This window comes from Thamnophis elegans, chromosome 3 (genome assembly GCF_009769535.1).
Source record: "Thamnophis elegans isolate rThaEle1 chromosome 3, rThaEle1.pri, whole genome shotgun sequence".
Classification (NCBI taxonomy): Eukaryota; Metazoa; Chordata; class Lepidosauria; order Squamata; family Colubridae; genus Thamnophis; species Thamnophis elegans.
The window spans coordinates 115,721,448-115,745,445 of NC_045543.1; the positions used below are offsets into that span (position 1 = coordinate 115,721,448).

The window sequence follows — 23,998 nt, forward strand, 5'->3', positions numbered from 1 at the left end:
AGCAAACAGTCATTTATGACTACGCTTACTTGTGCTCCAGAAGAAATCAAGATATGTTTTTAAAGGGAAATAAGAGATGCATGACGTTCTCCTTTTTCATATATATATATATGATATATATATATATATGATAAAGGAGGAGAGCCTGTGGCTTAGTGGTTAACACATCTGCCTAATAAGTAATACAGCCCAGGTTCGAATCCCAGTAAGGGTATGGCTAGCTGATGAGAGCTAAATAGCTTGAAATAGATCTATACTAGTCTCCCTTTATTTATTTATCAGCACAAATACAACATATATATATGTATACACACACACACACACACACAAACACATATATGGTCTTAACCAGTAGAGTAGAGGTCCCCAATCTTTCCATCTCTGCAGACTGGTAGTGGTGACAGGAGAGATGGTTTTGCATGTGTGCTCACGGCTTATGCAAATACAGCTTAGCACACTCACCCAATATAGGTGTAAATATAGATGTGTCTTATAGTCTGAAAAATATGGTAAATGTTAAACGAAAAAGGAACCTTCATTAAGCAGGTTTAGCAGTAACAGCTATTCCCCCACAGTACCCTTCTAAAAAACCATGCATTATGGTCATGCATTATGTTTGAGCAATGCCAGAACAGCAGCTTTGCCCTGACGTAAAACAGATGCCCTGGCCTGATATGGAAACAGCCTCTTCAAAGCATAGTTACCCAGCTGTTTGTTTGACTAAGCAGAAGCATACGCTGTAGTCCTGACAGTTGTTTGTATGGCGGTTGCTCTGCCATATTAAGCAGTGAAGTACTACAGGGCAAACTTCATCCCATTTCAAAGGTGACCCTCTCCCAATTTCTGTCACGATTTAGGAAGGGTTTGCTTGTTAAAAAGTTCCCAGAAAATCCACAGAGCTAAATGTGATCAAAAGGGAATTAATGCTACCTCTATCTAAGTCGTATGTGGTGATGTTGTTTAATTGAAAGTAAAAAAAAACACCATTACAAGTAGTTCCCACGAAGTGACCTTAAAAGTCACAAGGCCGTTCTTATATCAGACATTACTCTTCCAGGTAGAAAGCTGCTATTTCTTACAATCACAATGCACCGTGCATCTTTCCCATCTTTCTTCCCTTGACTCTGTTGTGAGAAGAAAGATGGAAGAAACCATAGATAAATATTGCAAAGATAGGGATATCTATCAGCTTCGGTATAGAAAGCAAGGCCACCTGGTCAGGAAATATTTTTTAATGTTACACCTACTAAAATATAAATCCCTTAAGTTAAAGACTGCTCCTGTCTAAAAAAATGTACAGATTGTACCTGTATCTGTAAAACTATTCTGGATAGCTAATGTAGGTTTAATGTTGAAGTGTTTTTAGGAAGTGCTAGGATTGACGCTGAATCCTCAACATCCAAAATTTTATTACCACTCTCAGAATATAGGGGGAGGGAACCCCACAAGTTCTGGAATTGGTATTAATTATTTCCTTCCTAGTGGAATTAATAGAATTATAGTGTATCTCCTATGTCTCCTTGGAGTTGCATTGTATTAAAGTCATCGAGGGGTCTTCTTAGAGAAGCAAGTATACAATCAAAGACTAATGATTACATTTAAAAAATGCTATTCTGTGGCCCCTTACGTGCTTGCTAGGACAAACTCTCAAGTCCAACAGGATTGATAACTCAGTAAAATTCATTGGTTAAAAAACATGGTAATTTTCATCAATTTTAAGGCAAAATGGCAACATGGGCTGAAATCCAGCTTACTAATGTATCCAATTAATCTTTGTCTTGTTTAATTTTTGGTTAATCTATGTTTTACATAAGACTGTACACCAATCTAGTTCTCTTCAGACAATTAGCATGGAGGGTACCATATGCCAGAAAGCTGCTTTAATGTTTATGGCAAAAACCAATAAGTAATTTTTTGCATGTTTGTTAAAGAATAATTAACATACTGTCTATTCCTGAATATTAGCTTAGAGATTGGAGGCTAATCTTGGGACAGCTGTACACAATTTTCTGACAGCTATGAAAAAAACGGCCGAATTGACTTTATTTACTATTTTAGAAATCAAGGAAAAGTGAATTGGTTCTGTCTAACTGCCTTAGCAAGTGACATTACTTGACTAGCAACATCTGTATCCAGTAGCCAAACAAAGTTTAGGCCTGGTGTGGTAGGCACTGGCAAACAACTTCCATACTATTGCCATCCACACTGAGTGTGTGTGTATTATCTATAAATCTATAAAGAAGTCTTTAAAAATTTGCTACTGTCAGACTTCAGACAATATCCACAAATTAGTTGATCAACTCTTTGGAAATGAATTTTTAACCTAACAAGTACCTCAACTTGTCCCCCATCCAGAATGATAAATATTTTTCCTTACCTTATGCCACCTTATGAATAGAACCCTTTCAGCTGTATGTTTTTCTGTCCAGAGGTTAAGTAAAATATCTATGAAGTGGCTTATATGGTTTTTGCATACTGTGAAAACTCAGTCGCACTGGTGTCTAAACCAATGATTTTATTACATTGAACAAGACAGCCCAATGGAATTTTATTCATTAAACCAAAGTTTAACAACATGGCTTTTATACTATGTCAAGTGCATAGGAAACAAGGTTGTTACTAAATTTATATGAGGCTTATTAAATTACGTAGCTTCCAAACTTGGCCTATTTGGAAATGTTCAGTAACTTTGATGATCTCTGTAAATACACATTTACAGAAGAAAATAATGGAAGAATCTGAAAGTGAAAACCACAAGGATGATTGACAGCAGTGGGACTTTCCACACTATTTCCTAATTCATTTGTTTTACAGCAGTTACCCTGAATTGCTGAGTGTAAAATAGCCTTCCTTCCCCACAAAAACCCACACAGTGAATCAGGAGTAGCATCAAAATCACAAGACAGATCCTCAGTTGTCCGGTCTGTTGTTCCTTCTTTTTTTAAGTGCTGCATGTTACTACAGTTCCATTACTATTAATAAGGAAACCAGTTAGCATTTTTGAATATCAATACGTATTGATATTGCCACTGCATTGGAAGAGCTTAAAAGATCCAATACAAAGGAAAATGCTAAAATAATAAAATATATTGTGGAGGGTGGGGTGGGGCAGACTCACAACTTGAATAGTTACAACAGGCTCAGGTATCATCCTGGGCCAGGATCTGCAAGGAGAAGAACCAAACCTTCAAGGCCTTAATGGTTAGCAGGGTAGGAGCCAACCAAAATCTAGGAGGGGATTGCTCCATAGGTCACTGGGAAACAAGCTGCCTGATCCCATGACTGAAGAAAACCAAAAGGACATTTTTTATCCCTAATGTTTCATCTTGAGAACATCCACTATCTTACTGACTACTATATCCACAAGACAGTTTAAGACCTGCCTTACTTATTCTAAAAACAAAGTCACATTCCAAACAGACTGCTTAAATGGCAGACCAATTTTCCTGCAAGTTTTTTATTTCAGAAAATCTCTTGGATGAGACTGTCCTGGGTAGCATTTGAACTCTCTCCAGAAATGCCACAAGAATCAGTCCATCCCAGGGGTGGGTTTCTCGCCCCGTTCCAACCGGTTCGGTTGGAACGGGGCGGGCGGCATCCTCGTGCACGCGTGCAGTGCCCGCATGCGTACTAGCGTCTGTGTGATGCTCCAGCTGCTCCTGGAGGATCGCGCAGGCGCTGTATGCATCTTGCGCATGGGTGGAAGCGCAGAACTCGTCAAAACCGGGTAAGGAGTGCGGGCGGGCAGGTGGGCCCTTCGCCGTTCCCGGAAGTTACTTACTTCCGGGTTCGCCGACCAACCGGTTTGCGGGGACCGCCGTGAACCAGTTGAAACCCACCCCTGGTCCATCCGCAACTTGCATGATTCAATTACAGAATATAAACTAAGCCGTATAATCCACCACTCAAATTTCAGAGAGCAAGAACCTAGCCATATGGAAAATATTAACACAAGCCTAACCCATGTTATGCTGATGAAACAAAAGGATGGGCAGGCGACTTATATCCTGGGTAAAAGCATCAGGATGGAGAGATACCAAATTGGTTCTCTTTCCAAATGTTATAGGTTACCCCCAAAGCAAAAAGTTGCCGATAAATGGTATGCTTTGTTGCAGAAGAGGACAATTTTAAATACATGGCAGACTATTTACAATAACTGTATTTAATTAATGTTGTCATTCTAGTTCAATTAAAATTACATTAAACTTAGCTCATCCTGCCAACTTTTTAGAAGGTTCCACCACAAAACCGCGGTCGACTAAAGCACGCTCGACGAAACCGCGTACCTCACGTCATCACAGCGCGACGAAAACAGCATGCTGTGAGCGGTAAAGCTAAAATTAATGCGTAAACCTAAACCTAACCCCCCCAAACCTAACCCTAAATCTAACCCTTAACTTAACCCTAAACCTAACCCTTAACCTAACGCTAAACCTAACGCTAACCCTTAACCTAACCCTAACGCTTAACGTAACCCTAAACCTAACCCTAACCCTTAACCTAACCCTAACCCTTACCTTTACATGAATCGGCTTGCTTTAAAAGCGCTTTTTAAAGCGCCCTTTTTTCTCCGCGGTCGTTGTTGTCGCGCTGCTGCTGATGTCAGCGCCGCGCTTTAATTGGGCGCGCTTTAGTGGACCGCGGTTTTGTCGTGCCACGTTTTAGAATACTGACACCACATACTACTGAAAAATCTGATATGGCCATTGAGCTTAGAAGAGATAGTCACATAACTCCCTGTATTAGGATATGGTTTAAATGAATGTGGGTACAGACAATTAGAAAATTCACATGTAGATCAGCCTGTAATCTCTGGATTCCAGAAAACTATTAACATAAGATGCCTTAAAATTTACAAATTTGAGGTTGTTTTCTTGTTTTCTTGCATTGTTAGGCCCAATGATGCAACCTTGCTGGAAGCACTAAAGGCGAGCAAGGCTACCTTAAGGAGATATTGACTGCAACAAGGAAGAAAAAGAAGCAATGCTAAAATATGAAGAATATGCAAGTCACCTTGTTATTTGTAAAACCATTAAGGGAGGAAGCATGATTTGTTTAGCTTAGCAAGTTCAGATAAACACAGAGTTGGAAGGAACCTTAGAGGTCTTCTAGTCCAACTCCGGCCTAAGGCAGGAGTTCAAAGGAAGGAATTGTGTGAAGCCAATCAATTATGGCTTATTTAATGAACAATGTTCAAGCAATGCTTGGGTTAGCATTCACACCTGTGGATGTGGTTAGAATCCTCCATATAATCAAGAATTCATGACTGCATGATTGGGAACCTGAGAGCACCCACTCCAAAGAAGCAAATATAATACTGATAGGACAATTATTTTGGGATTTACTGCCAAAGCACATGGCACAGTAGGGATGCTTCTACTTCCCTGCAGTTTTAAGACTTGACTTTGTTCTTGTTTGTTCTAATGGGTGTTTATTACACTGCATTCTTATTAGGTTGGTTTATTTTTATACCTTTGCACATTGCTCTGAAATCCAACTAAATGAAATACTTGAGAAATATTTTGAATAAATAAATAAGACATTCCTGGGCCTGAGAAAGATCTTCTCATTGTTTTTGAAAGCCCTAACAATGCTACCTCATGGCATAGTGTGGTTGTTGACTAGCCTTGTGACTGCCAGCTATTAGTACAGATAATCCTTGATTTAACAACTTAACATTCATTCAGTGACCATTCAAAGTTACAATGGCACTAAAAAAGTGACTTATAACCACTTTTCACACTTACTACGACCATTGCAGCATTCCATGATCATGTGATCAAAATTTGGATGCTTGGCAACTGGCATGTATTTATTACAGTTCTACTGTCCTGAGTCATGTGATCACCATTTGTAACCTTCCCAGCCATCTTCTGACAAGCAAGGTCAATGGGAGGTAGCTAGACTTGCTTAACCACCACACGATACATTACATAACAACTCCAGTGGTTTGCTTAATGACTATGGGGGAAAAAGTTCATAAAATGGGGCACAACTAACTTAACACCTGTCTTGCTCAGTAACAGAAATTCTCAATTTCTTGCCATAAAGCAAGGACTATTTGTATTGCCATTCTGGTTGTATTGCTGGTTTGTGTATTCTCCTTAAATGTAAACAACCATTCACTCACCCTGCTCCCACTTTACTCCTACTTCTATGTATAAAAAGCAGCCTGATACTGGAGAGTTAATGTCTCAAGTAATTGTTTAATTTGGGTATTTATGGTATTTCAATTCAGTTCCAGTATTTATGAAATGTTTCTCTACCATACGGCATCTTCCTTGGCCCTCTCTGCTGAATATCTCAGGGGCTGTGTGCTATCTGAAGACAGCCTCTTTCTCCTTTGAGGAGGAAATAGACTTGAGGGGTCAAAAGAAAATATAGATACTAGGGAAGAAAAAACGAAGGAAATCATTTGGAGATCCTCTTTTTGAGGGATTCCTATCCTAAATTTTCTCAAGTAGCTGCTTTTGGTTATTTATTTTTTTTGGCAATCACCTGACTGTTTTTAAATGACAGAACATTATTTGGCTAAAATTAAAGAGGTGGAGATTTGTTTAGAGTAACAGAGTTGAAAGGGACCTTGGAGGTCTTCTAGTCCAACCCCCTGCTTAGGCAGGAAACCCTACACCACCTCAGACAAATGCTTATCTAATCTCTTCTTAAAAACTTCCAGTGTTGGAGCATTTACAACTTCATAAAGCCATTTTCCCTTCTCTCTAATAATTCAAGCATAGCTATTTCTCATTGCCATGCTTTGTGTGATTATCAGTGATTACTTTTACACAAGGGTAACCAAATTGCCCTTTCCTACTCAGCTGAAATCTCACTGGGAAGCACTAAAGATAGATGACAAAACCACAGACTGTGATATAAACTGGTTGCAGGTTAATGGAGTAATAGCATGAAGAGAGGTATACAGCTCTATAGCTGACTTCATACAATGCAATAAAACCTAAACCTGGGCTAGGAGTGATAGCAGCTGTGTTATCTACCATTTTATATAAAATACATCAACCTATTATGAGCAATGGCTGGGTCCCCTCATACAGCTATAAATTTTTCAATTCTATTTCAGCCTAGTGTAAGGGTAGTGCAAACCCAGCATGACATAGTCCTGACATATGAAGGAGAAAAAAATACTGATCACATGAGCATCAGTCATGTCTGAAGGGACAATTATACCACTGTCGCTTCCTCATTTACTTTAAGGTTTCAAAACTGCCGTCTACAGCTGCCAATTTTCTCTTCTCTGTGATGATCACATGCTCTCAAACCCTGGAATTAGACAAGCAAGTCCTTAAGACATAGTTCTGTAGCTGATTTACAAATGTTTTGCCATCAAACTATAATCTGCTGTATTCCAAGCTCTTATATTTCCTTCCTTCCTTCCTTTTCCCTTCCGCCCTCCAACTGTGTGGATAAGTCCCTGAGTTTTCTTGGCAAAGTTTTCAGAAATAGTTTGCCATTGCCTCCTTCCTAGAAATGACAGTGAGTGACTGGCTCAAAGTCACCCAGCTGGCTTCCAGTCTTCCAATTTCTAGCCACTACTACACCAACTGGTTCTCTTAATATTTTCTTAAGTACCTATTTAAAATGGTAAGTCCATTAAATGACTAAATAACTGGAGGCTCCAAACAACATTGCTTAAGAGAGGAAACTATTATTTACAACCAATCCTGTTAAAATTAATTTCTTGTTAGTATTTTAGGAATAGATTTCCTTGTTCTCAGATCTTTCAACTGATTCACAGGTTTCTCCAAAAACAGCTTATGCACACGCCAAAGACACTCAAATAGTCGAGTGGTTTTTATTATGAGACAGCAATTACAGATTTAATGATATGGTTCTATTACTTCAGAGTTCTTTGAAACTCTTTTTTCCCCCTCTTAACAATCTGGGTAAAGAATTGTTTACCAAGCGAAGAACTATAGCTTCTCTACTTTAACAAGCAAAGAAAAACTTTGCAGAATTTCAAAAGGGATTTTTTTAAAATCACAAATGTATTTGCAGACAGACTTAAAGGTTGAACCAAGATATGTGTGGGCTCACTATGACCTGGCATGCCAATCTGTGAGGATAATGGATTACAACTTAAAAGAGCACAGCTATCTTATCGTTTCATAAATCCCACTTCATGTATCACCTAAGTCACAGCCTAAGTTTAACAATTGATGTATTTTTTTCCTTCCCAGCTGAATTTCAAGGAATAAATAAAGCCTCTGTTGCAATGATTTACAGACTTTTTAAATTGATAACCTAGGTAGCAATACTCTGCATGCTTACAGTACGTGGGAGTAATATAGTTTTTTAAAGTAAGACTTACTTTTGACTAAGCATATCTAGAACTATTACACTGATCCTGCCTTCCTGAAAACACTCATGCTTTGATTGCCAACAGAAATTTATAACAATCAAGAAGGGAAAAGTGTAACATATTCCAAGCAACTCAAAAGCAAACAATAGTTTGCAAAGTAGCTCCATTTCACAGGAAAAACCTCATAAAAACAGAATTCATTACCAATCTCTGTATAGATATAACAGTCAAGCTTCAATATAAATGTGAGGAAACGTTTTATAACACTGACAAACAATTTGAAACGTGCAAGCACCAGAACTTAGTGCATTGCAACTTGTTGTTATATGTCATCAGCTCGACTTTGGACAGTCACCCACTTATATTACCGTTGGTTTGACTATCACTGCAAGATTGCTGACATGATGTAAGTAGCAAAGGAGCTAAATTTCAAAAATCCCAAAGTTACTTTCCATCTACAGACTACTGCACTTTCAGATCCTATTTGATTCCCACTAACGCCACTTCCCCAACCTTTCTGGCTTTGCGGCTTGGCTGGGGGGAGGAGAGGGGATGGTTCTACATCAGTTGCTTGCAAGCATACATGCACCTCCATTTGCACAAGCAGTGGGCATGCACACTCACCACTTGTGCAAATGGAGGGTGCATGCCCACTGTTCACGCTACTTGGGATGCACGCCCTCGCCTGTCACTTCCACCACCCAATTCCAAATGACCCAAGGCCTAGTAGTTGCCCGGGGGGTTGCAGACTCCTGTCCTAGAGATTATAGAAGAACTATGGTTCGCCCTTATTCGAATACGAAAGAATCTAAAATTCATTCCCTTCCATCTCATTCCCCCGTCCCCACCCCAATCCTGAATGATTCATTCCATCTGTTTCTGGCTTTAGGCAAAGTCATATTTATTATTTTGGTTTAACCAACTAGAATCATGGTGTAATTATGCTGCAATCAGGGCTTAGAAAAAAAGACTGGCTCCTATATGTAAACCAGAGCTGGCTGATTGAGATGCTCCAGCAAAGTATGAATTTATCAGAAAGTAAGGAAGCAACTATAGTGAAAAAGAAGCAGTATATAACTTAAGTTCCTTAAAGTTGCCAGCAAGTAATTCTGCACCCAGACTTGCCCTGAGAAAAAGATTGAATGGTCCTCAAAACTGAAGCATTTTAATTGAAGAACACCAATATATAAAAACTGATTTGTTTTTCTATTAATATTCCCTTCTTATAATGTCCCTTCCTCAGGACCTTGAGCAATCAGGGAATATGACCCCTTCCTTTTCCACTGATGAATCTGAATAAACATTCTTACTTGACATCAAATAAAATTTAAGTGTTTATGAGTTCAGTTTGACCTATGGTGACTTCATCAAACATATGCATAGTTTTCTTGGCAGAAACACAGAAGTGACTGTCTATTTGCTATTTTGCAATAATCTGAACCCTGGGATTTCCTGGTGGCCTCCCATTTACGTACTCACCAGATCTAAGCCTGTCTTGCTTTTCAAGATAAGACAATTCTGGGCAGCTGTTTCCACTAATTGAACCATTTTTAATTTGGAAACACTAATAATATTTCTTTGAACTAGTTAGCTATATATCATGAGGAAAGGATTTACAAAAATGAAATCTAAAAGTGTGTATTCCAAATCCACTTATTACAAACATATGTAAAAACTACCCTTTTTATTTGTCACACCTACCTGCAATTCCTTGTAGCAGCCCACAGACATTAAAAATACTTTTTTTCATAATACTCTGTACACACATGGTGAAAACAGAAACGAATGCAACAGCACAGAGTATCAAGATCCCTACAGCAAGAAAAATAGCAGTAGCTTGCCAAAACCCACTGGCAATTTCACTGAAGTTATCTGCATAGGGGCCACAAGATGTATCAGGCATGGAAGACTGGTGGTGGTGCTCAATTCTGGTGCAACGTCCATAGATCCCCAAGGTTGGACGATAGGGATCCACTGATCCTGCCCTCCTGCTGTCTGTGTCCTGAAAACTTCCAGGTTGGGCCTTGCCAATCAGCCAATCTGCACTCATGAAGGCTATGAGCTCTGCAAATGCCACCACGATACTCAAGAGGGTCCACAACATTGAGCGACAAGTAACAATGACATGACACATATTGCTGTCCAGTGCTTGTGGCCACGTCAATTCAAAGAGTAAAATCCCAAGTGGTTAAAAAGAAATAAAAAAGGAATATAATATGTAATCCTTGTTTCCGTTTACTTATTCTTCAACTTCAGAAACTGAAGGCTTTCTTGGAAGGCGGTAGTCATGCAAGCAGTTTCGTCGTTGGCTCTAAACATCTTGTTTCTCTGTTCCTCTTCTTTGACTGCCGAACTTTGAAGTGTGTACATCTGTGCTAATAGTCATACTGGCATATGACGTTTCAACCCTGTGTGGGAGTTTACAGAGGACTGCCTCTGGTTTGATACTTCACACCTAAAAGAAAAAAAAGAAAGAAGGTGTGGGATGAGAGATTATTAGAAGAACTGAAATAAACCCTTCATTTCTGAGAAACCCCATTTTTTGTTTTTTTAAGCTAAGATCTAAACAAGCATTTAATAGTTTTTACATCAGCTTGTCAAATACAATTGGCAGGAATCTTCTGTAATCTTTACCCACAGCAGGGTTATTAATTTCCTGTGACCAATGCATTACAGTATTGCTACACACTATAAAACTTTGCAGTGGTCTGCTTTTAAGTTTCACAGATATTCAGAGTACATCTATCAGTTCAAATTTCCACCTAAAAAAGTGCACGCCTAGTACCATTTGTGAGCATAATGGTAAAGGTTCCCCTTACACATATTGCTAGTCGTTCCCAACTCTAGGGGGCGGTGCTTATTTCTATTTCAAAGCTGAATAGCCAGCGCTGTTCAAAGACATCTCCATGGTCATGTGGCCAGCATGACTAAACGCCAAAGGTGCACAGAATGCTGTTATCTTCCCACCAAAGTGATCCCTATTTTTCTACTTGCATTTTTACTTGCTTTCGAACTGCTAGGTTGGCAGAAGTTGGGACAAGTAATGGGAGGTCACTCCATTACGTGGTGCTAGGAATTCGAACCACCAAACTGTTGACCTTTCTGATTGACAAGCTCAGTGTCATAGCCACTGAGCCACCGGGTCCCAAATTGTGAGCATAGGTTTGGAGAAATAGGCCAGTGTCAATTATGAGTTATAACAGAGTTTATTATGTAAAATGAACAACTTTCACGATTCTTTTCTAAAGGAAATCTGCAAAGTAAAATGAAACGTAAATGGCCTAAGTAATTTTAAAAGACTTTCTCTAACTCCAGGAAAATGAAGAATCAACTACTCATGAACTATGGAATTGATAACTGCTTCTCTGGTTGGCACCTATCTTATTTCTAAAAGGGTCACTTCCCAGAGAAGGACCACTGAACCTTACCTTATTTGGGGCTGTTCATTTGATAGAGTACCAATGTACATTTTTAAATTACTTTTACGGAATACCCAAAAGATCAAGGAAAAAAAAAAAACTAAATAGAAATGAAATTTCAGAATATTTCCCCATGTATACGCACATAAGAAAATACATCCAGAATATGAAAAATCTGTTAGGAAAAATTTAATTAATATTGCTGAGGAAAAATTATAATGTTTCAATAAATTTATTTTTAAGTTTAGGGTTTCTCATAGCTTTTTGCTGTTTCATATTTTTATTAAACATTTACGTATTAATTCATGAATGGAGAGTAGGCATCCTTGAGAAGGCCACAGAATAATCTGGAAGCAGGTGATACAACTTTGCTAGTGAATCAAGACTGGAACAGAGAAGTTTCCTTAAAGGTGAAGTCATGTGAAAACATCGATGAAATGGTTGGAGGAAATATAAGAATACATATAAAGCTATAGTGTAGCTCAGTGGTTCCCAAACTTGGCAACTTTAAGACTTGTGGACTTCAACTTCCAGAATCCAGCTCTGCTGGCTGGAGAATTCTGGGAGTTGAAATCCACAAGTCTTAAAGTTGCAAAGTTTGGGAACCACTGGTGTAGCTTAAAATTTATCACAAAATGTATGGAAGAATTTCCATATAAAATTCATATGCCAAGGTTTAAGACATGGATCCATTAAGTGTCTGCAAGCCATTATAAACTATCCAAACATGGCCATGCTAGCTGAAAATTCTAGAAGTTTAATTTGCATTAAATCCAGAAAACATTAGGTTGGAGAAGTCTCTTCCAGCGTGTATACGGAGGGATCCAAAGAGGATGTTCTTGTGTGGACACAAGTTATTTTAATGTTCCTTGCTTAAAAGAAAACCGTTTTTAGGAAGTTGATCATTATTTAATTTTCTGGATTTAAAATGGAAATAAAAGACCGCAACTTCTGGCTATTCTCTGACAGTCAGCAAAGAATTAGTACAGTTCACAACTTGACTTCTGGCGTAGAGGGAGAAACAAGCAGCACTGCTGTCAGGCAGATCGAGAGGCATGTGGTGCAAACACACCCTCTGTAAATAATAAAAGCTGGAAGATAACTTATAAGTTGCCAAAGCAGCAAATCCTCTCAGCATGTCAAATTTCTATAATAATTGGGAAGGAAGGAAATATAGTAACTGTCCCTTTTAACTTCACCCATGACATAAAGGAGGTGAAGAATTTAACAGGCAGGAAGCAAAATAATTACCATTTTCAAAAGCAGACAGTATTATTTTGTGAGAACAAAAACACTTGTAGTTATTGAAATTAGTTTTAAGAAAGTACGGGGAAAGAAGCATAAGCAATAGAGCAAATTAAAATATAAATCACAATACAGTACAGCTAGGTAGATTCACAGATCCTCGGACAGACGCAAAGTTCATATTTATTTTACAAGGGTGTGGAGATCACTTGTATCATGAAAGGAAAAGCAATAAAAATGTGAGTCATTGTTCATGATATGAACAGTAATTACTAATGCTGCAAAATAAATAAAAAAATCAAACTCAATAGCCCTCCATAGTTTATTTTTTGAAATTTACAAATTTAAACCCCTAGGTATGCTGTAATTCTCATAGACCTGGGGTGTCAAACTGTCGGCCTGTGAATTGAATGCATTCTGTGCAGGCCACGCCCAACCCAGTGAATGGGAAAAACATAGCAAAACATCACGTGGTAATGTGACAGTGTAAGTTTGACACCCGTGTCATAGACTAAATTTGTTTTACGAATGTCAAAAGACCTGAGTGGATATTGGTAGTAAGAACTACATCCATATTCTAGGATCAACATGACACTTTACAAGCCCAACTCTGCATCAGCATAATAGTCTCAGAAGACAGTGGTCAGTATGTAAAATCATGTTACTGTATATAAAAAGATAAGCTGTAAGAAAATAATGGGACATACTAAAGCACCATCTTTTAAGTAAAGAGATAACTATGCACTTAAACTGTTAAAAACAAAGTTCATGGGAGCTCTAGAATTTTGTTCCTTGAACTATCCTTTGCAGGGACATTGGTGCTCCCCAAACAATCTAAAGATCCTCTGCACGACGATCCTAAGAGCCAAATAAGTTCTTCTTGGGTTTAGATATATCTAATTTTACTACTCAATATTCTCATCATTCTCCTTAGAGATCACACTGACTGATGCAAATGAAAAATGCACCATTAGAAGACTTTTAAATGGAACAGAACAAGCATTAAAATGAAAAAGATTAAAGAAGTAATATTTTCTATCTCTAAAGACTTCATTAAAAACAAATCTCATTTTAGTTTTTAATGAAATATACTATCAGATATGTAATACACTCATATCTCTCATTAAGATTTTTAATTGATATATAAATATAAAAGAAAATAAAGAGCATTATTAAAGTTTGCCTGTTTCAATATTGGTCTTTTTTTATAGAAAGTCATTACATTCTTCATAAATAGATATTGTTTGATGTTCTTGAAAGTTTAAGAAACAATGCTCTAGGTCTAGGACATTCTTTCAAAATCTATTTTGATTTTGTGATTATTTTAAGATGCTCCTTCAAACCCTTCTTTCCCTGCAAGCAGATAACTGGAAAAGTCCTGTTGCAACTGGCCGTTCATGTAATGGAATCAGATTTTATCAGATGTCACTACAACATGATCATGTGTCTAATCAATCCAGTTAGAATTTTTCAAGAATTGACAAAATGAAACAATAATTGATTCATGGTTCCACTGAAATAATTAATATTGGTTTATACCTTGTTTCCCAAAAATAAGACCTCCCCTGATAATAAGCCCAACTGGGCTTTTGATTGCATGCGCTAAAATAAGCCCTCCCCCAAAATATTGCAACAAAGTAGCAGCCATGAGTTGACCACGCTCTCCGTCTCCTGTACCTCAAAAATAATAAGATCTCCTCTAAAATAAGGCCAAGCACTTATTTTGGTGGTCAAAAAAAAATAAGATCCTGTTTTGTTTTCGGGGAAATGCGGTACCCCAATGTACAATTCATATTAAAAAGAAATGACATGTTTATGGTATAATGTGAATAGTATCAATTCCAAAGTACAGGTGGAAAATATTTGGAAATGAGACCAAGTGTAACTTTTGTAGACATACCATAGATTTCCTCTTGGAATAAACAGCAAAATATTAAAATATACCAGTGATAACTACTTTTGCATTAATAAACACGAGCATGCCACAAATAAATCTCTATATAATAAATATTGAGAATATTGCATTGGGATGGGATTTAGCAATAGCAATAGCAGTTAAACTTATATACCGCTTCATAGGGCTTTCAGCCCTCTCTAAGCGGTTTACAGAGTCAGCATATTGCCCCCACAGTCTGGGTCCTCATTTCACCCACCTCGGAAGGATGGAAGGCTGAGTCAACCTTGAGCCGGTGAGATTTGAACCGCTGAACTGCAGATAGCAGTCAGCTGAAGTGGCCTGCAGTACTGCACTCTAACCACTGCGCCACCTCAGCTCAGTGGGTTCTCTTAGAAAATCCTCTTATAAATGCATCTCCTCAGAAATAATTCTGAGTTTAATGAGGACAGGTAATTGAGTAGAGAGAATGATAGTCGAATAGCAATAAACCCAGTTTTAGAACTAAAGCATGCAAAACTCATCTGTTTGCCATATGCTGTGATGATAGCTAATTATTGTGTCTGTTTTCAATTTGTCTCTAATTCATGGTAGGGCTTTACACTCACCACATCAGGACATCTTATTTTCTACATCCTTCTCTTTATATTTTATTGTAGCTTTTCATCTTTTTAAAAATAGACTGAACATTTTGAATAGTCTGAACATTTTTTCAATTATTTTTTAAAAAAATAAAAAATACCTGTGCTGATTAAATTTATTATTCTATATCAGTTTTAGAGCACACTGAAAATAAGGTTGCATTTATATTTTTTTTAAAATGGGGTTGGGGAAATAATGTACTATCAATCATCAATTTCATTAACATTCAATGTTAAATTACAATAAAATCCGTGAAAGATACTCAACAAGAATGGAATCAGAAACAGTTAACAATGTAAATGTCCCATTTCAAGCCCAAACAGTTGTTTTGCATTCAAAGCAGACTAACACAATAATTCTGTAAGTCTTTTGAGTTTTTTTTAAAGCTGTATTTTGAGTTCAGAACTCTCAGTATTAATCTCAAAAAGCCTCCAAATTTATCGAAACCCCCTGTTTTGAATGCAAAGCACATGTGTCAAATGCAAAACAACAGCTTCAAGCTCAGGATAATGCTTTTCAAATTTGAAACAGTTCAAATTGACATGTTTTTGCACACTTCTGAAAGGCTACTCTTTCCTTTCTGAAGTGTCTTGACTGCTCCTAACTCCTCTTATGTACTGGGATATAATGTACTCACAATATAGAAATAAAGGCTGATAGGTATTATGGTGGCATTAGGATAAATTAGGAGCCATGATGACCCAGTGGTTAGAATGCAGTATAGGAGGTAAACTCTGCCCACAGCCAGGAGTTCAATCCTGACAGATTCAAGGTTGACTCAGTCTTCCATCCTTCTGAGGTTGGTAAAATAAGGATCCAGATTATTGGGGGCAACACACTGACATTTGTAAATGGCTCAGAGAGTTATAAAGCATTATGGGGTGGTATATAAGTCTACTATAAGTGCTGTTGATAAGGGCTATTGTTATTGTTAGGAATAATTCTAACACAGCATCAATTGTTATGTGGCCAACCTCACCATATAGGCGAATCTAATAAAGCAGACTATCCTAAGCAGGCATTTTCCAGATTCACTAAAGACCGATTAAGGCCTACAGAAGCTGAAGTAGAACACGTCATCATAAGGACAAGGCTGCTTCTTCTGAAGATGATCTGGGATATAGAGAATCTGGATTCAATTGTAAGAGCAGGCTTTCCTCCTTTTCAAACTTTTTAAAGAATATGCTTCTTATTTCCTTTGAACAAAAACACAAGTCTGGAAGCACAGTACCACCAGACTCCTAAAGTTCTTTGTACTTCAGCCTCCCTTGTTTTGTCAACTAATAAATCATTTCTAGAAAAGTGTCTTTTGGCTCAATTTAAATAAACAGCTGAAGTTAAGGGCCACACAGAAAGCTAAAATGAAACTATTAAAAAAGAAAAGAAAGCAGCTGCAAACACAGTAAGATCTTTTCTTCTTATGTCCAGAACAGTCTGCAATGATATCATGCAGAGGCGTTTTTATATCTTTTGTTTACCAAACACAAGGTTAACATATGATGTCTCAATTGAGGAAGAGCTGTTAGACCCTTGGCGTTCATTTCCTGAAATGTTATTCATTGTTAGATCTACCACATTCTAAGAATGCTTTGAACAAATGAATAGCAGAAGGATGAAGGTTATTTCATATATGAAGGTTATTTTAAATTATTACCAATTAAAGATACACACTTGAGCTCACAAAAAGGATGCATATGAGTGAGGGAATGGCATCCTGTCAGTTTAGTCCCACTTAACAAAATTCTCAACTCTCACATTCCTCCTATATCTCTGTGCCTTTATTGCAGGGGTGGGATTCTACCAGTTTGGACCGGTTTGTGTGAACCGGTAGCTCTGAAGATCAGGTGGGAGTGAACCGATTGCTCCCATTAGCAAGTGGGTCCGCCCGCCTGCCCCTGCACTTTATCTTCTCAGCTGAGTCGTGCAGCAGATTGGATTGCTGCACCTCAGCTGTTTTCCTTCCCAAGTAGTAATCCAGAAGGTGATTCTTCTCTAAACTGTGCACCTGCACGTAGCGAGCCAGTAGTTAAACCGGTAGGATCCTACCCCTGCTCTATTCTATAGAAGAGAAAGAAAATAAATGGTTGGTGTTAGCAAATTGAATGTAATTGCTTAGTGTTTCCCATCTCACTTCAACCTACTCCCAACATTTTCTTTCTATTAAACAAGAAAAACAGAAATAAAAAATTATCAAAATGATGTCATCCCAAACTCATCAAATTATTTGGACTGATGAAGCTAGATCTCTCATCCTAATCGAGATGTAGATCTTAGAATTCATTTGAATCTGAGAAAATGTAAAACCAGAAACAAAGAGCATCTATAGGAGGTCTAACAAGAAGAGCCAAAGAAAGAGGCAGGCAATTGCAAGAAATCTTGGATATGATATTCTCCCAACTATGCAATCTTTGAAGCTGGAATACCTCCCTTCTTTGTCAATGCAATGGAAAATCACAACCAATCATGCTTACCAAAGAGTTAAGATCACCCAGGAAGCATTATAGATCTATGTGATCTAAGCATCTATAAATTCTGCCACACCTACAAATTGCTCTGAAACCGATTTTTGAATCAAATTAATCATTCTTCCCCAACACTCAAAACAAACCTGACTATAGCAATATGAGTTGTTCAAAGCATTATTTATTATCACTCTTTACTAAATGTATGTCCCATCCTTCTCCAATATTCAAATAAAAATGCACAAATAACAGTGATAGAACAAGAATATAAAAATATAGGATGGAAAAACAAGTGAAGGTTAAAAGCAATCTATACTACAAGCTCTTAACCTCCCAATGAGGGAACAAGTCAAATTTTTACTGTTCTACAAAAAGAGTGTCCAACTATATTTAATTGAGTGATAATTTTATTAGATTAAGCTTTTTGTTAAAAGCTTTTGTTTTAACAGTGGTGGTTAATATGCCATACAAAAGGTTATGAATGAAAGTAAAATAAATCCTCATTCACATGTTATTGATATTACTGGCGGCATCTAAATATATCAACAAGAAATATTGTACAGTCTCTGCAATCGGTTGGGGACCCCTCCCCCTGAAAGAATGAAATATTTTTGTAAATATTAAAAAATGCAGAATATTATATTTCCCTAAATGAGAAATGGAGAAACATGTTTTTTAGACAGAGAAAGCAGACTCAGTCTCCCTGCCCCCAAGCAGAAACTGAGGAGGCCACCTTTTAGATATGCAGATTAGGTAATCCATTCAAGACTGTATATTTTGATACAGCCCAGAGCAGTTCATGCCCCTTCATTGCACCACCCACAGAGCTGTCCAAACTTCCACCTGGGAACTCAGATAAACAATAAGCCAGAGGTTGACAAAATTAGCACAGAAAAGCATCTCACAGACCAGCGTTACCAAGCATTTTTCTAACCAACTCTAGATCCTTTGTCCACAAAACTGATGAACTAGAGCTATGGATGAAAGCGAATAAGCTCATTTGCGACTGCTGTGTGATGATCATCACACAGACCTGGCTTCATCCACTTGTACGTCACTGATGAGTCAGTGGAGCTAACTAACCACATCACACACCGCTTTGACAGAAACAGCAACTCTGATAAAAGCAAAGGTGAAGGGTATTTACACACATAATAACTGGTGTACTAACAGTAGAGTTGCTTATACACAGTTCTGCAGATGTGGAATTCTTAACTGTCATTTGTTGGCCACTTTATTTACCTAGAAAGATTTCTGTTATAGTTATCACTGCTGTCTATATTCCACCTGATTGAAATGTTAGCACAGCGCTCTCTAAGTTACATGATATCACCGAGAGGCAGCAGCAAACTTACCCTGAGGGCACTTTTGTCATGGCTGGGGATTTTAATTAAGCCGGTCTAAAGTCTGTTCTCCCTAAGTTTGTGCCATATGTGCAGTATACCACCAGAGGTAAGAATATTCTAGACCATATGTACTCAAACTTAAGACAGGCATATAGAGCAATCCCCCTCTCCCATCTGGGTACATCTGACCACATCTCTCTGCTATTGTGCCCAAAGTATATCCCCCTTAGGAAAAGGATACGGCCAGTCTTGAAAACTGTCAAAATCTGGCCAGAGGGAGCATTCTACCAGTTGCAGGACTGCTTTGAGACTACTGAATGGAGTATATTTGAACATTTGGAGCTGCAAGAATTCACTGACACTGTACTCTCATACATTAAAACATGCACAGACAATGTAACAGTGAATAAGCGCATCAGAGTTTACAGTAATCGTAAACCCTGGATGTCAGCATGGATACAATCACTTCTGAGAGCCCGAAACTCCACCTTCAAGGCAGGAAACGAAGACAAATACAATGAAGCAGGGCAAACTTGCGGAGGCATTAAGGCAGCTAAACAGAAATACAAACAAAAGGTAGAGAAGTATCTGGAAGAGTCAAGCTCTCACCTGGAAAAACAACACATCTCTGGTGATTGGAAAGGCCCAACAGAGACTTCATTTCCTTAGAGTCCTGCGAAAAAATCAGGTGGAACAACAACTGATGACCTCTTTCTATCGGTCCACCATAGAAAGTGTCCTCACATATTGCATTACAGTATGGTATGCTGGTTTAACAGCTGCGGACAGGAAGGCACTACAGAGAGTGATCAATTCGGCACAAGAAACCATTGGTTGCCCTCTGACACCACTGGATGACATGGCCAGGTCTCGCTGCTTTAGCAGAGTAAGGAAGATACTCAGAGATGATTCACACCCCGGTTAGTGTCTCTTTGCACTTCTACCATCAGGCAGAAGACATCAAAGTATAGCCAGCCGAACAAAGAGGTTTAAAATAGTTTCTATCCTTGGGCTGTCAGACTTTTAAATACAACCACAATCACCCCATGCACACACTAGGGTTTTTTTTCTTTTTTAGTTTCTGCTATAATTTTGCACCAGTGAGGTTAAAACCAATTTCGTTGTATTTAAGTACAATGAAAATAAAGATTATACTTATACCTAGGATTTGCATTTCCTCTTTTGCCTATATATGACCCCTACATAGCCCCTTCATGTCCCCATATGAATTTCACAACAGCCAATAGAATATTAAAGGACACATTCTTGCACAGGAACAGGAAGCTCATATACGAAGCTCAAAGAAAGTATAAAAAACCACTCACTCTCAACCCCATTTTGTCAGCTGCCCAGAACCACAATCATGTGGTTTTGCTTCATCAATAAACCAGCTTTCCAATCACCCTCCATGTTTCAAGGGTCTTTCTCCCAGCTTGGAACTAAACCAGAGGGATTTTTATTTCAACACAGTGTAGGCGTGTTTTAGCAGAAACCTTTATCTACTATTTTCTTTTCTTTTTTTTGCCTCCTGCTTCTTACAGTTGTGCTGCTTCCTCTCTCACACACCCTTTTTGCTTTCTTTTGATTACTTTGCTTCTTTATCTCTTTGCTCTTACTGCTTTTTCCTCTTAGTCCTGGCTTTGTCTGACTCATTACTATCTCAGTTCCTGTACACATCAATGACTTTGGCCCAGAATGTGCTCTCCTGCAATTTTTTTTTTTCTACTCTTGTTTTGTTCTTTTTCTCTTATCTTCAGTCCTGGATAACTAGCTAATGATAGGAATGCTTTTGAGCTTTTGAAACTAGTTGCATCCATTCCTCAAAGAGGCAGATCTTGTCACAGTCACTTACACATTACATTCTGATTAGATTACAGCTGTGTGTCTTACTTTTCAGTGCTGCCTTTGAAAAGATCCTGAAAGTCAACTGATATAAAATAATTTTCTCAGATCACATAATTTCTGTTAATTTTACTGTGTCACATCCTGTTTTCATGATTAATTTAAAGTGTTATTTTCACCTCATAAAACACTGAAGATGTTGGCACTAGTACATCTAAAGTAGGGCTGTCAAACTCACAACCCGCGGGCCGGATGCATCATGCGCTAGCCATGCCCAGTTTAGCAAAGGGGGAAAAGTCCCGATACATTATGTGATGCCGCCGTGATAATGTGAATTTCACAAGCCCTGATATAAAGGATCATTTACACCAGTGGTTCCCAACCTTTTTTTAACCATGCCCCACCTAAGCGTCTATAAAACCCTGATGCCCCCCCCCCATGACATATAATTTTTACTTTACTCAAAAAGTGAACTCTACTCATGCGGAGGAAACCTAAAAGGCCATTAACTTGGTTTAAACAAGGTTCAAATTTTCCCCATTAAAAATCCAATTCTCCCCATTAAAAATTCAATTGACCCCATTAAAAATCAAATTGCCCCCCTGTGGGGTGTGGGCCCCAAGTTGGGAACCACTGATTTACACCCATCTGAGTTTACATGCACATTTGCACTAGCAAGGAAATCTCTGCCATTTCTGGGTGGGTAGCTCTATTTTGCAGCAAAATAAATAAATAAACTTGTTGCAATTTATAGAACAGCATATGAATCATTACCTCTATTTCACTACCTGCTTCATCAGCTACATGACATATAGGTGTACAGCCTGCATAGATACGATATATGCAAGATTATTCTCTATGGGTCTAATGAACTACGAACCCAGAAGTTTCTGTGGTAATAAATGTGGAATGGATGAGTACATGAATACCCACATTTTGTTGACTTTTTTACCCTGGGACATTCGGTTTTATCTTCCTACTTTGCTTTATGGTAACTTATTAGTTAAATATTAGCTTAAAAGGTTCACGGAACTAATCTGTGTGCTGGTTTAATACTGCTGATTCTGATAGATCCTTTCTGTTTTAAAACATCCTGGCTCTTTATTGTGTGAGCAGTGGACTTTGTTCTCAGCTGGAATGTATGAGGCTTTAAGCTCAATGCCCATATTTAACCTTAATATTGTACATGTAAAGAAGTACTTCCTTTCTTTTCTTCATTGTATTTATAATACATCCCAGCCCCAAAGAACTCTGTTAGGCTAATAACATAAAATTAAATCTCAGCTAGGAACAATATAAACAACAAAAGAGTAAACCTACCACTAACACAACAGCAGTATCTGTGATGGATGTTTATGATCAGCGATTAAAGGTAATTGGAACCATGTTACTTTTAATTGTTTTCTAAAATTAAAACAATTAATGGCTAGTTTTCTGTGGGAAGGCCTGTTAGGATCATGGAGTGTTTGATCCACACTTTATTATCCTGACATGGATGAATTTATTTGTTATATTTACTATGAAATGCATCTTTTCCCAAAGTAATGAAAACAGATTAATACCTCTGAAGCTTTTCATCTATTATAATTGTTTATATTATTACAATATATACTGAAAACAAAATTTGACTACGATATTCAGTTTCTGAATGTTTATATTGACCAAATTTCATTTGTCCAAGTACGTATATGCAATACTAATTTGTAATAAATATGAATATTTTACAACTGTTTTGCTTTGCCAGTGAGAAATCTACAATAAAATGCAAATTGTAGTAAAGTAGATAAAGCTAAGAAAATATGTGTAACTTCAAAGTTTCTAGCCTGTAAAGTCTAGTTTTCTTCTATTTTATTGGCTATAAGAAAGTCAACTACAAAATTGTTTTACTTGATAATATTAAATAATTTAATGAATAATATTTATTCTTCAAGATGCATAAATTCTGTTACTAAATAATGTTTTGGTAGCTCAGAGAAAAGATTTTGTGATTAAAATTATGTAAATACATACGTGTAAAGAAGCAACTGCACCTATAAATCTTTGATTTAGGAGGTTCCTGTTGAGACTTGGAAGATTGAAATGAGACAACATCAAACATTAAAACTCATGGGTTTCTTTCTTTAAAAAAAATAAAAACACAAATCCATACCATTATTATATACTATTATATTCTATTTTAATATTCTATTACAATAGAATATTATTTTGTCTTACCAAAACAAAAGCTGAAAGAGAGAGAGGAATGGCTGGACATCTAACTATTGAAGTTCAAGAATCAGTTTTAAAATATAAAACTTCCAACTTTTAAATGTTTGATTAACGTTGTCTGGGAATTATTTATCAAGCAGATTCTCAGAGGAATCCAGGAAAAACAAAAAGCAGGAAACCATTAAAACCAAAGTCAGGTTTTGGAAGAGAGAAAGCATAAATAAATAAGATGCACAGAAGAAAAAACAGCAAAAGTGCTTTTCCCTTTTCTTAGGGAGAAATGGAAAACCTGAAACTCATAAAGGGTGAAATCTTGAAAAGTTCCTCATGAATAAATGTATTGTCTAGGAATGACAGTCCCATTACACTCCACCACATGATGGCAGTGTTACTTCAACAGAAATCCATCCCATGAAGACAGGCTATCCTGCACAGGACAGGTGCAACTTTACTGTCAAAGGGCAACTTTAATGCAGGGGTGGTCAACTATGGCAATTTTACTTTCTATGCTGGCTTAGGAATTCTGGGACTTTAAGTTCACAGGTCATAAAGTTGCCACAGGTTGTCCACCTCTGCTTCAATGTATCAGCTAATTCAGCACCATGTGCTGTCAAACCTTTGCT

The 23,998-nt window shown here is 37.6% G+C and overlaps 1 protein-coding gene across 2 annotated transcripts in view; it reads right to left on the bottom strand.

Annotated features, from left to right (window-relative positions):
- The window catches only part of LHFPL2 (LHFPL tetraspan subfamily member 2), a 98,557-nt gene that overhangs the window by 10,012 nt on the left and 64,547 nt on the right, over positions 1-23,998 (bottom strand). The window contains exons 1-2 of one of the 2 annotated variants that reach the window (XM_032212818.1): positions 21,942-22,049; positions 10,019-10,772 (exon numbers count right to left, since the gene is read on the bottom strand). In XM_032212818.1, coding sequence (XP_032068709.1) covers positions 10,019-10,451 — 433 coding nt within the window. In that variant the 5' untranslated portion in view covers positions 10,452-10,772; positions 21,942-22,049. Of the gene's footprint in view, positions 1-10,018; positions 10,773-21,941; positions 22,050-23,998 lie in introns of those variants that run through there. The other variant, XM_032212817.1, reaches the window with a different exon arrangement.